Raw genomic sequence first — 25,458 nt, 5'->3', positions numbered from 1 at the left:
TCTACTACAAGAACATAGGTACGGTGTATCTGTGTGCCCATCTACTACAAGTTATACGGCCTGATTAATTGACTTTTTTTTTTTTTTTTTTTTCTGACGTAAAATGTGTGCTAATTAGTAAGGCCAGACTACATAAAGGTAGATCATCTCTTTGCCTTGCGGGCTAGGAGTGAATGTCAGAATGAACACGAAACAAATTATGAAAAGAAGAGGGAATGTTTGCATTTAAAAAAAATTGACATAAATAAACAGGTTTGAAAAACAATTACTTTGTTAATGACTTTGTCTTCACCCCCCCCTCTCTCTCTCTCTCTCTCTGTCTCTCTCCCCCCTGTCTGCCTCTCATTCTCTACCTCTCTCTCTCTCTCTCTCTCTCTCTCTCTCTCTCTCTCTCTCTCTCTCTCTCCCCCCCCCCGTCTGCCTCTCATTCTCTCTCTCATTCTCTCTCTCTCTCTCTCATTCTCTCTCTCTCTCTCTCTCTCTCTCTCTCTCTCTCTCTCTCTCTCTCATTCATTCTCTACCTCTCTCTCTCTCTCTCTCTCTCTCTCTCATTCATTCTCTACCTCTCTCTCTCAGTGAACGAGCTGACGGATGGAAGCAGTTGGAACTCTCTGGCCACCACCGTCTGCATCTACGTCCTGTTCAAGTTCCTCCAGGGGGGCGGGGCAGGTACCCATTCTGACCTGAGATCAGATTCATACCAGGTTTCCACTGGACACACACTGTGTCTGATTAACCCATTCTGACCTGAGATCAGATTTTAAAAAAAATCAGTCGTTCTTCGATTTTTTTTAAATAGCAGACCTACAAGCTCATAGCGCGCCACTCGGTGGCGTGCTATGAGCTTGTAGATCTGCTCTTTTTCAATAGCTGAAGCACGAAATGACGCTAACACCAAGACGGCGACGGTCTCCGGATAAAAGGTCAAACTTTATGAAAACGCTATAATGTCGCTAGGTGGCGCTAACTGGCTGCCAAATAGGTTCAAGGTTGTCTTTATTTCGTCTCCCTTGGGAGAAATTTGTCTTGGAGACAGGACCACAGCTGCATACATATAAACATACGTATAATCACATAGACAGAGACATTACAGCAAAACAAAACAAATACACCCCTGGTGCGTACACCCCGTTAAGGTACCAATTACCCATTCAACATTTTTATAGAGAGAGGAATGAAAGAGTGTTTTTATCTGTTGTACTTGCACTGTGGCATCCTGTACCTTCTTCCTGATCTCATTAATTCATATTCAGAATACAGAACATGTGAGGGGTCAGAGGTTATATTCTTAGCTTGCCTTACTACAGTCTGTTCAAAAATGGCTTGGGGAGTCATCGGGGGGGAAGACAGGCCCATGATCTTCCCAGCCATTTTCGCAACTCTTGCAACTTGAGCTTTATATTTCACAGTCAGGTTACCATACCAGCTGGAGATTCCATATCTCAAGATAGATTCAATGCTAGCTCTATAGAGAATTAACATAATATTCAGGCTAACACCAAACAGCCTCAGTCTACGAAGAAAATGTAACCGCTGGTGTATTTTTGAACAGCAGGATTCAACATGCGTGTGCCAGCTCATATCTTGGTCAATCTGCACTCCCAGATATTTATAGGAGGAGACCTGTTTGATGTCATTATCGTGAACCTTGATCAAGGTATGGTCTCCTATGGACCTCGGATCCACAATGATCTCCTCTGTTTTATCAGTGTTGATCATTACATAGTTTCTATCACACCATTCAACAAATCTGCCTACTCCAGTTGTATGGCTGAGAATGTCAGATTTGCTTGTAAGGAGACTGAGTATGACAGTTAAGTGTGATCTGAAAACTGGATCACGTATTGATTAGAGTATGAGCTGACACAATCATTCGTATACAGTGTGAACAGGAGAGAGGAACTAACAGTTCCTTGTGGAACCCCTAGGCTGTGCTGCTGCGTGCCTCCTCAGAGAGAACACTGTTAAACCTGACCCTCTGTGGTCTCTTAGACAAAAAAGAAAAATGCCATTTAATTATCCACGGATTAACATCTAGTAAAGCTAGTTTACGTAGCAGTATATCTTGGTGGATACAATTAAAGGCGGAGCTGAAATCAATGAAAAGCAGTCTGCTCTCAAGGTGTTTCAGGATATAGTGTGCTACAGTAGCAATTGCGTCCCCGGTACTTCGTTTCCTTGAATAGGCAAACTGGAATTGATCTAGGCTAGCTTCTACTTCTTTACGAAGTAACTCAGTGAGAATTCTTTCTAATGACTTAACAACATTTGATGTTATGGCCACAGGCCTGTAGTCATTATTTCCCATTGGACAGGGTGTCTTTGGAACTGGGACAATTACAGATTTTTTCCATAGTTCCGGCACTGTATGCGAGTCTAGAGAGAACTGAAACAGTTTGTGCCAGGCTGGTGAGAGCTCATCAGCACATGTTCTTTTAACAGGGAAGCACTCATGCCACCAGGCCCAGTTGCCTTGTTAGTTTTAATGGTCTTGAATACTCTGTTTACAGTTTCTAGGTCTAGTGTCACCCTGTTACCAGCATCATAATTCAATTCATTTACAACGTCACAACATGCTTGGTAAGAGTCATATTCAAATCTCATAAAGAAGTCATTTAATTCATTCGCCTTAGCGCTCTCGTCAACAGCAGCTATGGGCTTTCTCTCAGGGTTCATGTTAGTCATTTTCCTGATCGAGTCCCATAGTCTCTTTGTGTTAGAGTTGGCCAGGTCTTGCTCAGCGCGCTCCCTGCATTTCCTTCTAGACTCTTTCAATTGTTTATTTAAGTCCCTCTGAGCAACCTTTAAGGCCTCACTGTTACCTGCTCTAAAGGCAGCTCTCATCCTATAATCCCAAATAGTTATTTACGTCATGGTTTTATACATTCACCATCGCTGATGAGCAGCGCTTTGTAGGCGAGGAGGGAGGCTTGTTCAGGAACGCCACTATATCATCATTATATGGCTCTGCATTAATGTAATAAACGTATGCGCTGGGAGCCAACGTGTCTTCAAAACCTTCTAAATCCTCCAGTTTTCGGAAATAAATATTTTCACGATTTTTCAAACTACGAGCTTGTAGATCTGCTAGTATTTTTCAATAGCTAAATTATAATTTCCACCTGGGAACGATTCTTCTAGAGTCTTCTAAATCCTGACAGTTTTTTTGGAAAACCCTATTGTTTCTACCGGTATGTCAGTCGGACAATGTTTCTCAAACATTTTCATGTCAAGGACCCCCAAGATTAAATGTAATTGGCCGACGACCCCCATCTGAAAATATGTTGTTCCAGGGACCCCACAGAAGCAAAGATTTTAGTTAAAAACGTTGGCTCTGAAATAATATATATTTTCAAGATTTTCACCACACTAAACTCTCAGTTTAGTCTAGTGTGCTGACAATATATTACTCGTAGTTTTAGTCATCGTAGCTTAGCTTTCTCTGCACGTCCCTGGTCTCTGTGACCGGTGGGAACCGGTTCAGTTCTTTTCCACCGGTTTGTTCCCAGTGGGAACCGGTTCAGTTCTTTTCCACCGGTTGCTTCCCAGTGGGAACCGGTTCAGTTCTTTTCCACCGGTTGCTTCCCAGTGGGAACCGGTTCAGTTCTTTTCCACCGGTTGCTTCCCAGTGGGAACCGGTTCAGTTCTTTTCCACCGGTTGGTTCCCAGTGGGAACCGGTTCAGTTCTTTTCCACCGGTTGGTTCCCAGTGGGAACCGGTTCAGTTCTTTGTGGTTATTTGAATATTTGTCCCATGAGCCAGAGCTCCAAAATTGGAACGTTAATTTTGAATTGAATGAGCAAAACCATATCGCCATGAAATTTAAAAATTTCCCCAGTTGATTACTTACATGAAGTACAATGATTTATTGTATTACACATTTTTTTTAAAATATAAATATGCAAATGAGGCATTATATAGAAAATAATAGAAAATATGAAAAAGCTACAATACTGTGGAAGTAATATCATATATGAATTGACTTATATTTATCCTATGAACAATTTAATATAGGTATAGTTTTGACCACGTTCCAATTTTAGGAGCTCTGGCTCATGGACTAAGAATCAAAAAGAACTGAACCGGTTCCAACCGGTGGAAAAGTGGTCTCGGAGGGTAATTCATGTTGTACTCTGGGTGGTCTCTCCCTCTCCAGGTGCGTCGGGCTTCGTCAGCAACCTGCGCTCCTTCCTGTGGATCCGGGTGCAGCAGTACACCAACCGCCTGGTGCAGCTGAGGCTGTTCGGACACCTGCACTCCCTGTCGCTGCGCTGGCACCTGGGGCGCAAGACCGGCGACGTCCTGAGGAGCATCGACCGAGGGACGTCCTCCATCAACAGTCTGCTCAGGTAGGCTGTGAGGAACAGAGGGACGTCTCCATCAACAGTCTGCTCAGGTACTGTAGGCTGTGAGGACAGAGGGACGTCTCCATCAACAGTCTGCTCAGGTAGGCTGTGAGGAACAGAGGGACGTCTCCATCAACAGTCTGCTCAGGTAGGCTGTGAGAACAGAGGGACGTCTCCATCAACAGTCTGCTCAGGTAGGCTGTGAGGAACAGAGGGACGTCCTCCATCAACAGTCTGCTCAGGTAGGCTGTGAGGACAGAGGGACGTCCTCCATCAACAGTCTGCTCAGGTAGGCTGTGAGAACAGAGGGACGTCTTCATCAACAGTCTGCTCAGGTAGGCTGTGAGGAACAGAGGGACGTCTCCATCAACAGTCTGCTCAGGTAGGCTGTGAGGAACAGAGGGACGTCTCCATCAACAGTCTGCTCAGGTAGGCTGTGAGGAACAGAGGGACGTCCTCCATCAACAGTCTGCTCAGGTAGGCTGTGAGGAACAGAGGGACGTCTCCATCAACAGTCTGCTCAGGTAGGCTGTGAGGAACAGAGGGACGTCTCCATCAACAGTCTGCTCAGGTACTGTAGGCTGTGAGGACAGAGGGACGTCTCCATCAACAGTCTGCTCAGGTAGGCTGTGAGGAACAGAGGGACGTCTCCATCAACAGTCTGCTCAGGTACTGTAGGCTGTGAGGAAACGAGGGACGTCCTCTCCTCCATCAACAGTCTGCTCAGGTACTGTAGGCTGTGAGGAACAGAGGGACGTCTCCATCAACAGTCTGCTCAGGTACTGTAGGCTGTGAGGACAGAGGGACGTCTCCATCAACAGTCTGCTCAGGTAGGCTGTGAGGAACAGAGGGACGTCCTCCATCAACAGTCTGCTCAGGTACTGTAGGCTGTGAGGACAGAGGGACGTCTCCATCAACAGTCTGCTCAGGTAGGCTGTGAGGAACAGAGGGACGTCTCCATCAACAGTCTGCTCAGGTACTGTAGGCTGTGAGGAACAGAGGGACGTCTCCATCAACAGTCTGCTCAGGTACTGTAGGCTGTGAGAACAGAGGGACGTCTTCCATCAACAGTCTGCTCAGGTACTGTAGGCTGTGAGAACAGAGGGACGTCTCCATCAACAGTCTGCTCAGGTACTGTAGGCTGTGAGGAACAGAGGGACGTCTCCATCAACAGTCTGCTCAGGTAGGCTGTGAGGAACAGAGGGACGTCTCCATCAACAGTCTGCTCAGGTACTGTAGGCTGTGAGAACAGAGGGACGTCCTCCATCAACAGTCTGCTCAGGTAGGCTGTGAGGAACAGAGGGACGTCTCCATCAACAGTCTGCTCAGGTAGGCTGTGAGGAACAGAGGGACGTCTCCATCAACAGTCTGCTCAGGTAGGCTGTGAGGAACAGAGGGACGTCTCCATCAACAGTCTGCTCAGGTACTGTAGGCTGTGAGGAACAGAGGGACGTCTCCATCAACAGTCTGCTCAGGTAGGCTGTGAGGAACAGAGGGACGTCTCCATCAACAGTCTGCTCAGGTACTGTAGGCTGTGAGGAACAGAGGGACGTCTCCATCAACAGTCTGCTCAGGTAGGCTGTGAGGAACAGAGGGACGTCTCCATCAACAGTCTGCTCAGGTACTGTAGGCTGTGAGAACAGAGGGACGTCCTCCATCAACAGTCTGCTCAGGTAGGCTGTGAGGAACAGAGGGACGTCTCCATCAACAGTCTGCTCAGGTAGGCTGTGAGAACAGAGGGACGTCTCCATCAACAGTCTGCTCAGGTAGGCTGTGAGGAACAGAGGGACGTCCTCCATCAACAGTCTGCTCAGGTAGGCTGTGAGGAACAGAGGGACGTCTCCATCAACAGTCTGCTCAGGTACTGTAGGCTGTGAGGACAGAGGGACGTCCTCCATCAACAGTCTGCTCAGGTACTGTAGGCTGTGAGGACAGAGGGACGTCCTCCATCAACAGTCTGCTCAGGTAGGCTGTGAGGAACAGAGGGACGTCTTACATCAACAGTCTGCTCAGGTACTGTAGGCTGTGAGGAACAGAGGGACGTCTCCATCAACAGTCTGCTCAGGTACTGTAGGCTGTGAGGAACAGAGGGACGTCTCCATCAACAGTCTGCTCAGGTACTGTAGGCTGTGAGGAACAGAGGGACGTCTCCATCAACAGTCTGCTCAGGTACTGTAGGCTGTGAGGAACAGAGGGACGTCCTCCATCAACAGTCTGCTCAGGTACTGTAGGCTGTGAGGACAGAGGGACGTCTCCATCAACAGTCTGCTCAGGTAGGCTGTGAGGAACAGAGGGACGTCTCCATCAACAGTCTGCTCAGGTAGGCTGTGAGGAACAGAGGGACGTCTCCATCAACAGTCTGCTCAGGTACTGTAGGCTGTGAGGAACAGAGGGACGTCTCCATCAACAGTCTGCTCAGGTACTGTAGGCTGTGAGGAACAGAGGGACGTCTCCATCAACAGTCTGCTCAGGTAGGCTGTGAGAACCGAGGGAGGGCGAGCTCCAAAAGTGGTCTTTGTCATGCCACTCTACACAAAAAGTGGTATACCACTTCATACCGCTTTGAAACAGTCTGGTTCCGGTGCGGTAAAAATGAAATGTAAATGCCGCTGGCTTAGTCTATCTATGGCGACGCCGTTCTTTTTAGAACGCTAATATCTCGGATTCTTCTTTTCGGGTCCAAAACAACCTTGATTTGTGGCGATTAACCCTAGGGTTAGGGTTAGGGTAACATTGGGTAACGTTGGGTTAGGTTTCTGGTTAGGGTAACATTGTGTTAATGCGTGTGTGCATGTGTGTGTGTGCGTGTGTGTGCGTGTGTGTGTGTGTGCGTGTGCGTGTGTGTGTATGTGCGTGTGCTTGTGCGCGTGCGGTCCACAGCTACATCGTGTTCAGCATCTTCCCGACCATCGCAGACATCGTCATCTCCATCATCTACTTCATCACGTACTTCAACGCCTGGTTCGGTCTCATCGTGTTTGTCTGCATGGCCCTGTACCTGAGTGAGTCTCTATGTGTCTCTATTCTACCTGAGTGAGTCTCTATGTGTCTCTATTCTACCTGAGTGAGTGTCTATGTGTCTCTATTCTACCTGAGTGAGTGTCTATGTGTCTCTATTCTACCTGAGTGAGTCTCTATGTGTCTCTATTCTACCTGAGTGAGTGTCTATGTGTCTCTATTGTAGCCCACCATGCAGAATGTAATTCAGCTAGATATAGCTCATTCTGACACCTGCTCAACAGTTGTACCTGATTCATTGATTATTGTCTTAACAGTTTGTATAGCATGGGTACAGATATAGGGTTAGAAAAAGGAAAAACAATTTACAGTATAGAAAGAAGGGGCTGTGGTCACTGGTCATTGTTTTTAATATCATAAAGAACAGAGTAATTTTCTATCAATGAAAATGCCATCGTGATTCATCTCCATTCAATGTACAGTCTGCACAGCAGCTTGCAATCTGTTCCATATGGTTTGCCTGGGAAAAAAACAACACCATAATTAGTTATGTAAGTTTTGCAACTTGTGGGGATTAGCTTAACATTGGTCATGATAAAACCATAGCTACGTATCACTGCAGCGAGTAGCCAACGTTATGCAGTGACAGCGTTATGTAGGTACAGTAGGCTATTCCACAGCTTTTAAGAGCTCCAAAACTGCAGAATGTTGACATATCGTGGTCTGGGGGGTCGGACTGATGCCTGCTAATAAGCAAGCTTGCATCCGAGTTGTATCACCGGCGCACCGGCGTTAAATAAAAAAGAATAAAGAATGAATGGGTAACGTTGTATGAATGCAACACCGTATCATATCGTTAGTTCACGTGAGGTAACGTTAACCTTTGCTTGAGATTGCGATATTTTTGGCGATGCAGATTGTTAATACATTCAAATAATATTGGTTATTATAATATTTTTCCATAATAAAGGACAGGCTTCTTACCTCGTCCGCCTTTCAGCCCTCAGTGATGTTGCTCCGTTTTATGTCCCGTAGAGATATCCCTTCAAACGAAGGTGATTCTACCCCTCGCCCTCGGCCCTACCCCTCCATCCAAAAACAATTGAGATAACCCTTCCCCCTCACGTGAACGCGCATAAGCAAGGGCAAGGGCTAAGGGCCAGGACGAAGGGGGGAATTGGGATTGAGCCTTAGTCTTATTGCAGTCCTCCGGACTGGTGACTCACAGTGTATAATTTTTTTTCTCCATTTGAATTTTTGAATTAATTTTCTTATGCGTTAAAAACTGATTGACAAATAAAATAAATGCCCTCATCTTAAGTGTGTGTGTGTCTGTGTGTGTGTGTGTGTGTGTGTGTGTGTTTGTGTGTGTGCGTGTGCGTGCCCTCCAGCCCTGACCATCATCATCACTGAATGGAGAACCAAGTACAGACGAGACATGAACATCCAAGACAACAACGCCAAGTCCAAGGCTGTGGACTCCCTGTTGAACTTTGAGACGGTAAACACCGGGGTTACCTTTAGGTTACTGTGGACTCCCTGTTGAACTTTGAGACGGTAAACACCGGGGTTACCTTTAGGTTACTGTGGACTCCCTGTTGAACTTTGAGACGGTAAACACCGGGGTTACCTTTAGGTTACTGTGGACTCCCTGCTAAACTTTGAGACGGTAAACACCGGGGTTACCTTTAGGTTACTGTGGACTCCCTGTTGAACTTTGAGACGGTAAACACCGGGGTTACCTTTAGGTTACTGTGGACTCCCTGCTAAACTTTGAGACGGTAAACACCGGGGTTACCTTTAGGTTACTGTGGACTCCCTGCTAAACTTTGAGACGGTAAACACCGGGGTTACCTTTAGGTAACTGTGGACTCCCTGCTAAACTTTGAGACGGTAAACACCGGGGTTACCTTTAGGTTACTGTGGACTCCCTGCTAAACTTTGAGACGGTAAACACCGGGGTTACCTTTAGGTTACTGTGGACTCCCTGCTAAACTTTGAGACGGTAAACACCGGGGTTAAAAAACAGTACAAAAAGGTAACATTAATAAAAGAGAAGTGAGTGCAGGTGAGAAAAGAAACCCAGGGAGGGCTTATATGTGGTTCTCACCTAGGTTAATATACAATTTAACAAATAGTAATATACAAATAGTAAGACAAAGTAATCAAACATAGGTATGGAAAATAACAGAAACAAAAACAACAAGAAATACATTATTTACACTTGTGAAGTGTGTGTGTGTGTGTGTGTGTGTGTGTGTGTGTGTGTGTGTGTGTATGTGTGTGTGTGTGTGTGTGTGTGTGTGCTAGTGTGTGCGTGTGCGTGCTACATTACGTTAGAATAAATTGGAGAGGGTAACTTCAAGAGGCTGGCCCTCAATCTATGTTTAAAGTTACAGAGTGAAGATGCGGAGTTGGCAATAAGTATGTGTGAATTCCAGAGTAAAGAACCTCTGACTTTTATGGAGAACTGGCTAAGAGTGGTACGGCTAAAGGGAGGATGAATATTATCGGATTGTCTAGTATTATAATCATGAACCTGAGAGTTGGTCTTAAAATATTCTTTGAAAGTTGTAGGAAGCATATTTGGAAGGTAAGTGCATTTATATATGAAAGAACAGGATTGTACTATGTTAATGTCATAGATAGACAGTACATTTAGATTTTTAAACAAAGGAGCAGATGGCGCCAAATTGTGAGAAGAGGTAGCTATTCTTACAAATTTCTTTTGAATAATTAATAATTTGTGTAAATTGGATGGATAAGTATTTGCCCAAACAGTATTGCAATAAATGAGATATGGATAAATCAAGCTGTAATAGAGGGTTAAAAGGCAAGCCTGATGAAGGTGACGATGAGGGTACAGTGATAAACCAGTAATAAACCTCAGAGCTGAGTGGTAAACTGAGTCCAGAGGCTTGAGAGTGGAGGCAGCTGCATGACGATAGATTATGTCTCCAATAGTCATACAGTACAGATAGAAATGTGGCTTCAGTAATCCGTTTCCTACACAGATCCTGGAAAAATTTGCTTTATTTCTATATAAATTTTTTTAACCAAACTTGCGATGTTCTTGTTATCCACAACGGGAGCATAATTTGCAGTTTGAGAGCCACTGACCTGTGGCAGGGCGACATTCGTCAAAGATAACGCATGATTCTACAAGCTGTCATGTGTTGTGAGCATGTAGATCTACAAGCTGTCATGTGTTGTGAGCATGTAGATCTACAAGCTGTCATGTGTTGTGAGCATGTAGATCTACAAGCTGTCATGTGTTGTGAGCATGTAGATCTACAAGCTGTCATGTGTTGTGAGCATGTAGATCTACAAGCTGTCATGTGTTGTGAGCATGTCATGTAGATCTACAAGCTGTCATGTGTTGTGAGCATGTAGATCTACAAGCTGTCATGTGTTCTGAGCATGTAGATCTACAAGCTGTCATGTGTTGTGAGCATGTAGATCTACAAGCTGTCATGTGTTGTGAGCATGTCATGTAGATCTACAAGCTGTCATGTGTTGTGAGCATGTCATGTAGATCTACAAGCTGTCATGTGTTGTGAGCATGTAGATCTACAAGCTGTCATGTGTTGTGAGCATGTAGATCTACAAGCTGTCATGTGTTGTGAGCATGTAGATCTACAAGCTGTCATGTCATGTAGATCTACAAGCTGTCATGTCATGTAGATCTACAAGCTGTCATGTGTTGTGAGCATGTCATGTAGATCTACAAGCTGTCATGTGTTGTGAGCATGTCATGTAGATCTACAAGCTGTCATGTGTTGTGAGCATGTCATGTAGATCTACAAGCTCACAGTGTGTGGCGTCGTCGTGTGTTGTTGTGAGCTTGTTGATCTACAAGATGTCGTGTTTGTGTTTGTGAGCTACAGGTTTTATGAAGAGCACACCTTATGTTGATTTGTGTCACAGTTGAATTTAAAACAGTCCTCCTCGTGTGTGTGTGTGTGTGTGTGTGTGTGTGTGTGTGTGTGTGCGTGTGTGTGTGTGTGTGTGTGTGTGTGTGTGTGTGTGTGTGTGTGTGTGTGTGTGTGTGTGTGCTCATCCACAGGTAAAGTACTACAACGCAGAGAGCTATGAGGTCAGCCGCTTTGAGGACGCTATCCTAAAGTACCAGGTAGGTTCTGATACTATTAACTATTACTATCCTAAAGTACCAGGTAGGTTCTGATACTATTAACTATTACTATCCTAAAGTACCAGGTAGGTTCTGCTACTATTACTATCTGCCTCCCGGGAGGATCCACCGGGATAATCTAGACGCAGCTGCGCGGCATGAGACTAATTAATGAGAGCGACAGAGAGAGAGAGAGGAGTGTGTGTGTGTGTGTGTGTGTGTGTGCGTGTGTGCGTCAATTTAACAAAGGTGCAGACGATCAGAAATCAGCAGAGAGTGATGGACGTTTGCGCTGCTCTATGCCGAATTGAAGTGGACTTTCTTTGTTCTCCCTGGAAATAAAAACGTCTGGGTTTCCGAGGCTACTTCTACTACTACTACTACTACTAATAATAATAACTATAACTAGAAAAAGTGCCCCTCTGGGCAGAGGTCTCCACCAGGCCAGGTCAGGTTGTGGCCTCCAGGTGGCGCTGTAATAGGCCAATGTGAAGGTTACTCGTTGGCATCCAGGGAGTGTGTGTGTGTGTGTGTGTGTGTGTGTGTGTGTGTGTGTGTGCGTGTGTGCAACGTTTGGCATCTACCGCCGACCGGGTTATTAGCCGCTATTAGATTAGCTGTACACAGACGGACGGACGGACGGACACACGCGGACGGACGGATGTCAGAATGGTACTGATGATATCATTGTTCTTTTAGATGTCGGAGTGGAAGACACAAGCCTCTCTGGCCTTCCTCAACCAAACCCAGAACCTGGTGATTGGATCTGGACTCCTGGCCGGCTCCCTGCTCTGCGCCTACTTCGTCACCGACGGGAAGTTTAAGGTACCGAAGCCCATTTAATGTGTGTCTTAACCCATTCTGGGAGGGAACCCCTTTTGGTGTTTTAACCCATTCTGGGCGGGAACCCCTTTTGGTGTCTTAACCCATTCTGGGCGGGAACCCCTTTTGGTGTTTTAACCCATTCTGGGCGGGAACCCCTTTTGGTGTTTTTAACCCATTATGGGCGAGAACCCCTTTTGGTGTTTTAAGCATTATATATAGATCTTAGCTATTGGAAAATCGCAGATCTACAAGCTCGTAGCGCGGCACTGAGTGCCACGCTACGAGCTTGTATTTTGAAAAATCGTGAAAATGTGACGCAAATCTTTGAATATCTATTCCTTCAGAGATATGGGGGGGGGGGTCCCTGGAACAACATATTTTCAGATGGCAGTCCGCAGCCAAATACAGATAATTCTGGGGGTCCTTGACATGAAAAAGGTTGAGCACCGCTGACACAGAAACATGGGTATTTCAGAAAACTGAAGCCTGAACTTAGAAGCCTTTTTTTTTTCCAAAATGGGTTAAAAGTTATCAAAATCGGTAAATAAAACACAACTCAGGTAAACTTGGTGGTTGGGAGGGAAAGACGTCTTTATCAATGAACGTGTGTAACTGGGAGGCGGCCTTTTTTCCGACAGCATTCTAGCCGACGGGGCAACGATCCGATCCACAGCGGGGGGACATTCGCTGCGATGCGAAAAAGCGATGGTCCGACATGCGCTGCTCCCGTGCTTGCGGTTATAGGGTTAGGTTAGGATTGCGGTTTCGGATCAATATGCTGTCGGAAAAAAGACCTGCACCCGTGTAACTGGGGTTAGGGAGTGAATGCTGCGTTCCTTCATTTCTACACCAGCGACTGAGAGAAAGCTGGTTGTTTTGTAGGTTGGAGACTTTGTGCTGTTCGGAACCTACATCATCCAACTGTACACGCCCCTAAACTGGTTTGGAACCTATTACAGGTGAGTACTAGACACTAGACACGCCCCCCTAAACTGGTTTGGAACCTATTACAGGTGAGTAGACACACCTGTCAGTCACGCTACAGTCTAGCACCCAGGATTACATTAGGGGTGCGTTCCAAAATGCACACCGGGAGCGCACTCGCCTATTAGTTTGCACACTGCGCTATTTCCGAACACGGCCAAAATAATTCACACTGGGTGGGAATTATTTTGAACTAATACTAATACATACTCACCTTAACTTAATGAATCCACTGCTATAGATACGTTGCACGCAACCTTACCCTTTAAGCGTAAACCTTACCGTAACCTTACCGCAGCCTTACCCTTTAAGCGTAAACCTTACCGTAACCTTACCGCAGCCTTACCCTTTAAGCGTAAACCTTACCGTAACCTTACCGCAGCCTTACCCTTTATGCCTAAACCTTTTTGAGGCATTTTGTACTATTCTGAAGAGAAAAAAACATAACCGACCCATAATCGGCTATTTGAACTGTTTTTTATTTTTATTTTATTGTGAAAACTACATGCAAAGTTAGAGAGATAGTAGAAACTCTCGTGCATGATCCTACCTTTTGTTTTTCTCATCACAGGATGATTCAGAATTCATTCATTGACGTTTTTCTTTAAATATGTTTTATTGGTTTTTAAACACATATATTTTTTCACATACATACATGTTGTTTTTCTGACAGGATGATTCAGAATTCATTCATTGACATGGAGAGCATGTTCAAGCTGTTTGAGGAAGACGAAGAGGTGAGTGAGTCACAATAATCACATAATCGCCTAAATCGCAATTAATCTCAATTATGTGAGGTGATCACAATTATCTGCATAATCGTTTCCATGTTGAAATATCCTGTGATACATTTTCTAACATTTTCCACAAATAGCAGATCTTACAACAGCTTGTAGATCAGCTATTTCCACAGTCATTTAAAAGTAATTTCTGTTGTTATTTGTGTTTTGTTATTTGTCAGATCTGCCCTGTGCAATTTGTGATCACAAGCCTAAATCAACAGAAATTGTGTGTGTGTTTGCTGCCCTCTACAGGTCAGAGATGACATAAACGCTGGGAACCTTCTGTACAAACTGGGGAAAGTAGAATTTGAGAATGTTTTCTTCAGCTACACCAGTGGGTGAGTCTGTCTGTCTGTCTGTCTGTCTGTCTGTCTGTCTGTCTGTCTGTCTGTCTGTCTGTCTGTCTGTCTGTCTGTCTGTCTGTCTGTCTGTCTGTCTATCTATCTATAAAAGCACTATGTCTGTAATTATTAAACAATACACTAGTGAGTTGTTGATGATCAGCATTTATTTTTGCTTACATACAGTATTTAGATTGTTCTTTTGTAATCCTTTCCTCTCCTCTCCTCTCCTCTCCTCTCCTCTCCTCTCCTCTCCTTTCCTCAGGAAGGAGATTCTGAAGGACGTGTCATTCACCGTGCATCCAGGACAGACCGTAGCTCTGGTAATAATAATAATCTTTATTGTCCCGAAGGATATTCATCCTATCCTATAGGATATCATAGACTGTAACGGTAGGACAGACCGTAGGACAGACCGTAGGACAGACCGTAGCTCTGGTAATAATAATAATCTTTATTGTCCCGAAGGATATTCATCCTATCCTATAGGATATCATAGACTGTAACGGTAGGACAGACCGTAGGACAGACCGTAGGACAGACCGTAGCTCTGGTAATAATAATAATCTTTATTGTCCCGAAGGATATTCATCCTATCCTATAGGATATCATAGACTGTAACGGTAGCCGCGCCGCGACTTTATGGTCATTTTTTTAAATAAATGGGACCATAGTTTTCCAAAAAGAATATTATGACATGAAAGAAGCATGAGTTCAAGTCCGTTGCTCTCCCCAGGTTGGCGGAGGGTGTGTAGAGCCCAGGATCACATTAGATGATTGACACAGGGGTGAAAAATGGGTTACAAAATCGTGGGATAAAACTTATAAATAATAAATAAAATAAAGCTAAGACAATTTTTTTTTCGTTGACTACCTTTTTTTCACTGACGAAAACTAAATAAACTATGATGACTAAAACTAAGACTAAATATACTGAAAATGTCGTCAACAAATAAAAACTAGACTAAAATGTTAGGAAGGGACTAGTGGACATTTTATTTCCCATAGCTTTGTGTGTTATGTATTTCCCATAGCTGGGACAGTCATGGCTGTGTCGTGTGTGTTATTTCCCATAGGTTGGACAGTCGGGCTCGGGGAAGAGCACCATCATTCGTCTGATCTTCCGTTTCTACGACGTCCAGGGAGGATGCATCCGGATCGACGGCCAGGACATCGCCAAGGTAACCAGGACACTGTTGGGAGGGTCACGGTGGCGTAGTATCCAAGGTAACCAGGACACTGTTGGGAGGGTCACGGTGGCGTAGTATCCAAGGTAACCAGAACACTGTTGGGAGGGTCACGGTGGCGTAGTATCCAGAACACTGTTGGGAGGGTCACGGTGGCGTGGTATCCAAGGTAACCAGGACACTGTTGGGAGGGTCACGGTGGCGTATAGTATCCAAGGTAACCAGAACACTGTTGGGAGGGTCACGGTGGCGTAGTATCCATGGTAACCAGAACACTGTTGGGAGGGTCACGGTGGCATGTCGCCTCACAACTACAAGGTCCTGGGTTCGATTCCCGCTGCTGTGGGCGCTGGGGGGCATGTTCCCTGCTCCACGGGAAACTAGCAGACCTACAATCTATGAGCTTGTAGATCTGCTATTTTTCAATAGCTAAAGTATAACGTAATGCTTAAAACACCAAAAGGGGGTTCCCGCCCAGAATGCGTTATCATTCATTGTTTATTGTTTAACAGGTTAAACAGACGTCGCTGCGCGCTCACATCGGCGTCGTCCCTCAGGACACGGTCCTCTTCAACGACAACATCCGCGACAACATCCGCTACGGACGCATCGGCGCCTCGGACCACGAGGTGGAGCAGGCGGCCATCGCTGCCGACATCCACGACAAGATACTGGCGTTCCCCGAAGGTAAGCTAAAACACGATAATAAAACGCACCACGAGTCATGGCAGTGTTGTCACTATAGTGTAGATAACATGCGTCGATATCAGGGTGGTTCACATCGTGTTCATTGTTTAGGAATCGGTGCTATAGTCTCATAATAGGACTTGTATTCGATCAAAACATTGCATTTGGCATTCATCCATGTTCGTCCCTCCATGCACTCGGTGGCGCGCTATGAGCTTGTAGATCTGCTGTTTTTCCAATAGCTAAAGCATAACATGATGCTAACACTAACATGTGTCGACAGGCTACGACACCCAGGTGGGAGAGCGAGGTCTGAAGCTGAGTGGAGGAGAGAAGCAGAGGGTGGCGATCGCTAGGACCATCCTCAAAGCTCCACAGATCATCTTATTGGACGAGGTGAGATCACATGACCATCCTCACAGCTGATTCACACACCAACCGATCTACAAATGTGAGTTATAACAAACCCACATAATGTTGGAACCAGCTGCTCTTACTCTAAAGGTCATTACACACTGGCGAATTGGCGACGCGATATATTCGTGCGAATAATTCGCATTTAAAAAAAAACCCAATTGAAGTCCATGCAAGCTTCCACATCAGTGGCGAATGTGCGAAAATGCGACCGTTTTCGCTCTTTATTTGTTCGCTCTGGTGTCGTATTTTGCAGAGATTCGCAGTCGAACTGCAACATGCAATATTTCGCATTTTCAGATCGCTTATTCGCATCGCGTCGCTAATTCGCCAGTGTGTAATGACCTTTACCGTATAAAGGTCTGTGACACGTTCATATTACTCTTGGGGACAGACAGACAGACGAAGCAGGGAGAGACCCCCCACAACTCTTTCATAGCACGACCATCAGTGTCTTTTGGATTTGTATTATAGGGCTCTATCTATTTCTATCTATTTCTATCTTTTGGCTTTTGCACCTTTATCGATAGCCACAGTGAAGACGGACAGGAAAGAGGGAGAGAGAGAAGGGAAGAGACACTCGGCAAAGGTCGTCCTGAACGGGACTCGAACACGCGACGCGCTGTCAGGCCAGAGCCTGTATGTGGCATTATGCGCCTGGACCACCAGGCCAGCGGGCTAAAACATTTTAAAATACTACAACTAAACCACTTAATAAACTTAAACCGTCAATAATGAATAAACTTGTCTCGGGCGGCTGGCGGTGCTTTTAACAGTCCATTAACAGAGTTGTGCTTTACATTAACAGTCTCATGTTGTCCTTCACCATCAACAGGCCACGTCAGCACTCGACACTCAGACTGAACGCAACATCCAGGCGTCTCTGGCCAAAGTCTGTGCTAACAGATCTACCGTGGTCGTAGCTCACAGGTAAGAGCTTAATGCTAACAGATCTACCGTGGTCGTAGCTCACAGGTAAGAGCTTAATGCTAACAGATCTACCGTGGTCGTAGCTCACAGGTAAGAGCTTAATGCTAACAGATCTACCGTGGTCGTAGCTCACAGGTGAGAGCTAATGCTAACCATGCAGGGTCGGCATTAAAAAAAGAGAAAAAAATAAAAAATAAGACGGATAAGACAAGAAAAAAATCATATAATCCTAGAATAAACTAGAACTGCACTCTGTCGACTGTCTACTTGCTTGTTGCACACTAGTAGGCCAACTAGTGCGCAAGCAGAGCACGCAAGTACTGTCGACCGCTACAAAATATCAAATCTCAGTTTCTCTGTGAAGGAACGTTTGAAATGTTGAATTATTAGGTTTAACTATTTGCTACCTACCCTTTTCATTTATTTAACCTTTATTTAACCAGTAAAATCACATTGAGACTGCGTTGGATTGTACATCAAAGATGATCCTTTTGAAAGTTCTCAAGGGAACTTTCAGAGCCAGTCTTAGTCTGGACTGAAGATCATTCCACGACCAAGGGCCAAAGAAGGCCAGACATTTTTTGCCCCCCTCAGATTTGAATGCTGGTACTACACACCGCAGCCAAGCATTTGACCTGAGGTTTAGGCCGGTTTAGGCCTACTTTATGCATGTAAAAAAGTAGTATTATGAAGTAAGGTACATTTATAATAATAATTTAGAATTATTCTGGATCCCTTTTTAGGTTTCTCAAAGAAAAATAAATCATCAATATCCGATGAAAGAAAAAAGGCTATATAAACTGAAATAAAATATCTTATTACGTATACAGTATAATTTTAATTGTCAATTGCTTTAAATGTACTTAATCTTGGACTATAGTGATATTAATACTAAATGCCTCTGTGTGTATATGTAATTTGTAAGTTGATTAGCGGTACACTGTGGTTACTTTGCGCCACTTTTGATGCGTATGCACCGTCCCAGCATATTAATGACGTCAGGGTATAAAACTAGCTCTCAATGATGACGTAATAAGGATGTGGATTAAAGGACCCAATGCCTTCGATGGTGACGTATATGTCGATCAGTGTCGGGTGGATTAAAGGAAATGCCTCTATGTGTATGTATATGTAATTTGTAAGTTGATTAGCGGTATACTGTGGTTACTTTGTGCCACTTTTGATGCGTATGCACTTGGGGGTGGGAGAGGGTTAAGGTTAGGTTTAGGTGTGCTGCCCTCTACACAAACCTACACAAACCCTCTAAGCACTCAGATCAGCCGACGCAGGGAAGCTGGAATTACCGTCCCTACAAACCCCCGGGACAACACTCCACACGTCCCTACAAACCCCCGGGACATTACCGTCCCTACAAACCCCCGGGACATTACCGTCCCTACAAACCCCCGGGACATTACCGTCCCTACAAACCCCCGGGACATTACCGTCCCTACAAACCCCCGGGACATTACCGTCCCTACAAACCCCCGGGACAACACTCCACACGTCCCCAACTCTCCTCTCTTCTCCCCCCCCCCCCCCCCCCCCCAGTCTCATGCTACATTTGTGTGATTATTGATTACATCTTTATTTGTATTCTTCTCTGCCGTCAACATAATGCAGCGTAATGTGTTCTCTAGGTTGTCCACCATCATCGGAGCGGACCAGATCCTGGTTGTCAGCGAGGGTCAGATAGCTGAGAGAGGAAGGTAAGCCTCACCCTAAGACCCAAACCCCTAAACCCTAACCCCTAACATCTAACCCCTAAACCTAAACCCTATCCCTGACCATGTACCCTAACCCATTTAGAGATAGATGGTTTTCAGAAAAACCCTATGTTTCTGTGTCAGTGGTGCTCAACCTTTTCCATGTCAAGGAAATTGACAAATTGACAAATTATCTGAATTTCACCGCCGACCCCCATCTGAAAATCTGTAGTTTCAGGGACCCCCCCCCCCCCCCCCCCCCCCTCTAGAAGCAAAGGTATGAGTTAAAACGTTCATTGTGAAAGAATATATTTAAAGATTTGCGCCACACGATTTTTCAAAAAATAGCAGATCTACAAGCTCGTAGCGCGGCACACATTGAGGGCCGCCAGGGTTCACCACAGTGACGAGTCTTGTAAGCAACGCTTACAAAGTGACGAGTCATTCAGCTCAGATGAACTGTAAGAGCAACGGTTGCATAATAAATGTCTGTGTGATCTCGCTTCCTTTTCTGCTGTTAACTGTAAAGAGTTCACTTTAACCCTGAGGAAAGAATCTGGCGTCACCACCAGGCTTTCCACCTCGGAGGAAAGCATGGCAATCTCCTATTGCCATGTATTGCTCTACTTTAATTACAGAAATAGGGCACCGATTAGAACATTGGTTTGGATCCTTACCTTTTTCTTTAATAAAAGAGAGATTAGTGACATATGCACGTCTCTCCCTAAGGAGCCTTTACTGTAGATATGGATATTAGTCATTTCAAGTACCGTAGTGGGCCTAAAACCTCCCAGAATCTCAAATTAAATTCAGGAGGAATGCCATCCCACCCTATAGCTGGAGACTTGCCTTTATTCATATTCAGGTTTCCAGAGATGTCTTGAGTTCTTGTAATGATATTATAGGAGCACACCCAGTAAACCTGATTCAACTGGTGACAAAACCTGAGAGGTTATAAGGCCACTTCAAAAGGATTCAATCTCTTCAGAAGAGCGCTCGCCTTCTGTAGTTTAGCGTTCTAGCTTCCTATTCCTATTTTTTTTAAATATATTTTTTATCCCACGATTTTGTAACCCATTTTTCAACCCTGTGTCAATCATCTACTGTGATCCTGGGCTCTACACACCCTCCACCAACCTAGTCCCCATATATGGGGGACAAGGGGAGAGCAACGGACTTGAACTCATGCTTCCTTCATGCCTGAGTGTCCAAGTTGCTCCTTTACAACCTGACAGGGGGAGTTTCCCTGGTTGGACGTAGTGTGTGGAAGGAACACGTTATTCCAACCAGTTCCTTTCCCCTCCATCAGGCGCCCCGGCTGGCCAGGGGGAGGCAGTTTAGTGACCAGGATTACTGCATGTTCTTTGTGAGGGTACCTACCCTAGGGGACACGGGGAGAACATGTGAGGGTACCTACCCTAGGGGACACGGGGAGAACATGTGAGGGTACCTACCCTAGGGGACACGGGGAGAACATGTGAGGGTACCTACCCTAGGGGACACGGGGAGAACATGTGAGGGTACCTACCCTAGGGGACACGGGGAGAACATGTGAGGGTACCTACCCTAGGGGACACGGGAAGAACATGTGAGGGTACCTACCCTAGGGGACACGGGGAGAACATGTAAACTCCACACAGATAATCCACACATTTCCGTTTCTCTTATCGCAGGCACGAGGAGCTGCTGGCCAAAGGCGGCCTGTACGCCGACATGTGGATGAAACAGCAGACGCAGGACACCGACTCTGCTTCGGACACGGAGAGCAAAGACAACGCCTCCGAAAAACTGCAGCCGCCGCCGTCTGCGTCCGTGAGCCGCCACCACCACCACTGAGGAGGAGGAGGAGGCGGTGTTCTCAGAACTCTTACATTTCTGACGTCGACGCACAAGAACACTTCTGTCACTTTGTGAGTGTGTTGTTGGTGTTTCTCGCTTAGCAAATCAAGGACGAGACAAGGGAAACGAGGCTACAGGTGTACATTTAGTCAAATCCGATTTATTTTTCAAATCTGATCTTTCAGATCTGTCACAGATCTGTGTTCAGACTCGGATCTGTGCCACATACAGATAGGAATGTGATTTGTTTAAACAAGTGACTAAACACAAACAAAGTCACACAGAGTCCGATTTTAGATCAGGTTACTGCGTTCAGACTGAAACAGATCTCCTGAAATCAGATTTGAATCGGATCTGAAACCACCTCTCAATGTGGCTCAAGTCGCATTTGTAAAAATCGGACTCCATTATGACTTGTTTGTGTTTAGACTTGGTGTAATCAAATCGGATTCGGCTGCCAGTGTTAAAGTGGGGTCTAACAGAGCTGCTGATTTATATATTTTTCTTCTTCTCAAAAACGTTTGAAGCGCAATTAATCTCTGTTAGAGGTTTGGGCTGTGTTAACAACCCCATGATGTTAACTCCAAGTGTTGGTGAGATTCATACCTCCAAATATAGTTGCTCCGTAGATCTTTTTTGATTTTTTTTAAATCTCCCCAAGAATCTGCTTTAGTTCACTTTAGTATGTGTGCCAAAAGTGTGACGTTGAGCCCCAGCTGCTTTACAGTGAAACTCAAACAGGGAGACTATCTTACTGGTATATATATATTTTAATCTATGGAGCAACTATTGGACAACTAACCTGGCCTCACCAGGCTTTCCACCTCGGAGGAAAGCCTGGTCTCTGTTTCATTTCGGGTATATGATCCGCCAGGGAGCAGATGATATCGTTACGTCATGTTGTAGTGTTGTTCTGTAGTCGACAGGCAGGAACAATCAAACGGAACTTCCTTTTCCCTCAAACCGGAAGAATAACAATAAAAGCTCTCGTAGCCTGCAGCTTTTATTGAGAAAAATCGGTTTGAGGGAAAAGGAAGTTGCCGCCTGTTGTTCCTGCCTGTCGACTACAAAACAATACTACAACATGACGTAACGATATCATCCTGATGACTACAAAACAATACTACAACATGACGTAACGATATCATCCTGATGACTACAAAACAATACTACAACATGACGTAACGATATCATCCTGATGACTACAAAACAATACTACAACATGACGTAACGATATCGTCCTGATGATTACAAAACAATACTACAACATGACGTAACGATATCATCCTGATGACTACAAAACAATACTACAACATGACGTAACGATATCATCCTGATGACTACAAAACAATACTACAACATGACATAACGATATCATCCTGATGACTACAAAACAATACTACAACATGATGTAGCAATATCATCCTGATGACTACAAAACAATACTACAACATGACGTAGCGATATCATCCTGATGACTACAAAACAATACTACAACATGACGTAACGATATCATCCTGATGACTACAAAACAATACTACAACATGACGTAACCATATCATCCTGATGACTACAAAACAATACTACAACATGACGTAACCATATCATCCGCTCCCGAACAGGATCATAATACCCGAAATGAAATGGTGCCCACAACTATTTGTAGTTACATCGTGGCGTGGTAACCACACAGCTCAAAGCTCCACCGATAAAATAAATATGTCTTTGCACTGTAAGTCATCAGGTGTGGTGAGTGAACACTTATGCATGATATGTCAGGTTTTCTTTATTTTTTTTTTCTTTCCGGGTTAGCGGAAAAACAGTGACAGCTGAATGTCCAAAAAAAAACTAGGTTCTAAGTCCTCCATGGTTATCATTATTTAGCACGGAGCACGGTTTGCATCGTTTTCAATGGATCACTCTCCACATATGAGTGAGACAAGGCAGTGAGACTCATTCAGTCAAACTGTAGGCAGTCGTTGTCAAACTCATTCAGTGCTGACGCTCCACGCATGGATTAAATGGATTAAAGTTCTGAGTTTCTAGCCTGGCTAATAAGCCAGAGTTATTAGCCAGGCTACCGAGTTGCCAAGAACTGATGTCAGTCATTGGGATTCCACCGCGATGTGTTGTAGCTCACAGCACGACGCGGTGTTTGAACCAAGTGGTCAAAATGGAAAACATGTTCAGAAGTATCTTCCATATAAACCGTAATGCTCTCGCATTTATCATGAAACTAAAGCCGACAAAAAAAAAATCCTAATCTGATTTCAGTCATGAGCTCTTTTTTATTTAGCATTATTTCCATGTTGACGAGAGTTGGGGGGGAAAAGGGTTCAACTCTGGGAGTTGAACCTTGCCTCGCGAGTGCCTTGCATTTTCACCTGGGGAAGAAAAACAAATGGCACTTTGGTGGACAGACTCAGGAAGCCGTCCATTCTGTGTCCAGAAATATAGAAGCCTGTTTTTATTCACGTTGATTTCTTGTTCAGTTGCAACTGTTTTCCACGGGGGAAAGTTACAGTGTTGAGTCGAGAACTGAAATGTAAAACTTAATTGTTACAGCTTGTGAACCAAACATGTTTATGGTTAACAGATATTATGTTCTATTAGTAGTATTATTATACGAATGTTGAATCTATTTAATATAGATAAAAACCCATTTTTGAGCATTGTGTTCAACCCATTCTGAACGGGAACCCATTTTGGTGTTATAGCATCATGTCGTGCTTTAGCTATTGAAAAACAGCAGATCTACAAGCTCATAGCGCGCCACCGAGTGGCGCGCTACGAGCTTGTAGGTCTGCTATTTTAGAAAAATCGAAGAACGACTGACATTTTTAGAATCTGATCTCAGGTCAGAATGGGTTAATCAGACCAGTGTGTGTGTGTCCAGTGGAAACCTCGTATGAATCTGATCTCAGGTCAGAATGGGTTTAAAGATAAATTGGGGGCTACAGTACCACTTGGTGACAAGCACTTTGTGATCGGCTAAACGAGATCAATATGAAAGTGAACGGTCATGATTATCAGTGTTTCTGTCCCTTCAGTCTTGTGTCGAAAAGCTTTTCAATCTATATTTGGCATTATATTTAATTGTGTGTAAGGCGTCTATACTGCTCAAAAATAACTACGGGGAGACTTGATCTCAGTTCTTGTTCATAAAGCCTATAGGCCTATAGACGAGTCCGCAGAGCGGTGCCCAGCTGTAGGCAATCATGGCTGTGGTGTCAAATTAAGCACAGCTTGACACTGTGACAAAAAGGACAGATCTACAAGCTCACAACGTGCTGCAGCGTGATCCCGTGCCCTAGGATAGGACGGTGGTGTAGAAAGACATTTGGCACAACATTCATTTAATTGGAATAGAATTTGACCATTCTATAATATATTCTATGCTTTGTTGTTACTGCACTGTCTGTCTTTGGGTATTTTATTGCACGCAAGGAGTAAGAGACTCATTATGGCGCTGAATGAGTGTTATATATATAGGTCTGGAAATGGGGTTAAACAAGACACATTTTTACCAATTAATTCATTGGTAAAAATGTGTGGGATTTCCTGTGAAGCGATCATACTAGTGCCCTTAAATGACTTGATCTGTGTTTATTACTACAGTCGAGTGCTGACGTTTTATTCTGTATCTTAGTTTTATCAAGTGTATTACCACATCAGTAGATCTCAGAGTAATGTTTTTTTTTTAAACTTGTATAAAAATGAATAAACTGGTTGGTGGTGAAGTGAAATATTTCACTACTAGACAGACAGACAGACGTATCAAAGTGAATTCCTTGCTCTGCCCGTAAGTCCAAATACACTATTTCCACAGCTACACATTAATTGTTTGGTGAAGGCGCTCCTCTGCGTTGCTGAAATGGTGAATATTCATTCTCTGCTCCATCCATAGTTTTTAAAAGAATAAAATGTTTCTGTATTATCTTATTTTGATAGCTTGTTGTGCAGAGTTTGGTGTTCATAAAAAAAAATAACGTGCTTCTTTCTATGTTGTGTCAACAAACGAAAGAGGGGGAAACCAATTCAACAAGCAGCTTCAATTACAATGGGTGAGCTACAATCTATGAACTATAAACCTTAAAACCTAAGGAATGAAAATAATACGTAGATTATTGTGCATTTTTAAGTTAATACAATTTAATTACATTGAGTGGTCTGTTATGTTTTCATTTTACAGATATTTTAAAGCTCTATTTTCAAATTATAACTTTCGTCAAACCTCCAAAATAAAGTATAGCCTATATAAATGTCAGGCGGAAAACAAACTGGTTGTAAAGCCTGTTGCTGATTTTGTCCAGTTGATGGCGACAGA

The 25,458-nt window shown here is 44.3% G+C and overlaps 1 protein-coding gene across 1 annotated transcript in view; it reads left to right on the top strand.

The window, feature by feature from the left end:
* abcb6a (ATP binding cassette subfamily B member 6 (LAN blood group) a) overlaps window positions 1-22,070 on the top strand; it is a 31,831-nt gene extending 9,761 nt beyond the window's left edge. The window contains exons 6-21 of the mRNA XM_080765954.1: window positions 577-669; window positions 4,157-4,349; window positions 7,227-7,348; window positions 8,696-8,805; window positions 11,371-11,436; window positions 12,136-12,261; window positions 13,144-13,220; window positions 13,919-13,982; window positions 14,280-14,365; window positions 14,634-14,691; window positions 15,445-15,549; window positions 16,068-16,242; window positions 16,526-16,638; window positions 17,492-17,586; window positions 19,227-19,295; window positions 20,966-22,070. Coding sequence (XP_080622080.1) covers window positions 577-669; window positions 4,157-4,349; window positions 7,227-7,348; window positions 8,696-8,805; window positions 11,371-11,436; window positions 12,136-12,261; window positions 13,144-13,220; window positions 13,919-13,982; window positions 14,280-14,365; window positions 14,634-14,691; window positions 15,445-15,549; window positions 16,068-16,242; window positions 16,526-16,638; window positions 17,492-17,586; window positions 19,227-19,295; window positions 20,966-21,128 — 1,715 coding nt within the window. The 3' untranslated portion in view covers window positions 21,129-22,070. The remainder of the gene's footprint in view (window positions 1-576; window positions 670-4,156; window positions 4,350-7,226; window positions 7,349-8,695; window positions 8,806-11,370; window positions 11,437-12,135; window positions 12,262-13,143; window positions 13,221-13,918; window positions 13,983-14,279; window positions 14,366-14,633; window positions 14,692-15,444; window positions 15,550-16,067; window positions 16,243-16,525; window positions 16,639-17,491; window positions 17,587-19,226; window positions 19,296-20,965) is intronic.
* Window positions 22,071-25,458: the final 3,388 nt, after the last annotated feature.

Source organism: Protomyctophum bolini, assembly GCF_963924005.1.
Source record: "Protomyctophum bolini genome assembly, chromosome: 6".
In the NCBI taxonomy this organism is placed as follows: domain Eukaryota; kingdom Metazoa; phylum Chordata; class Actinopteri; order Myctophiformes; family Myctophidae; genus Protomyctophum; species Protomyctophum bolini.
This window is presented reverse-complemented; position numbering and strand designations above follow the sequence as displayed.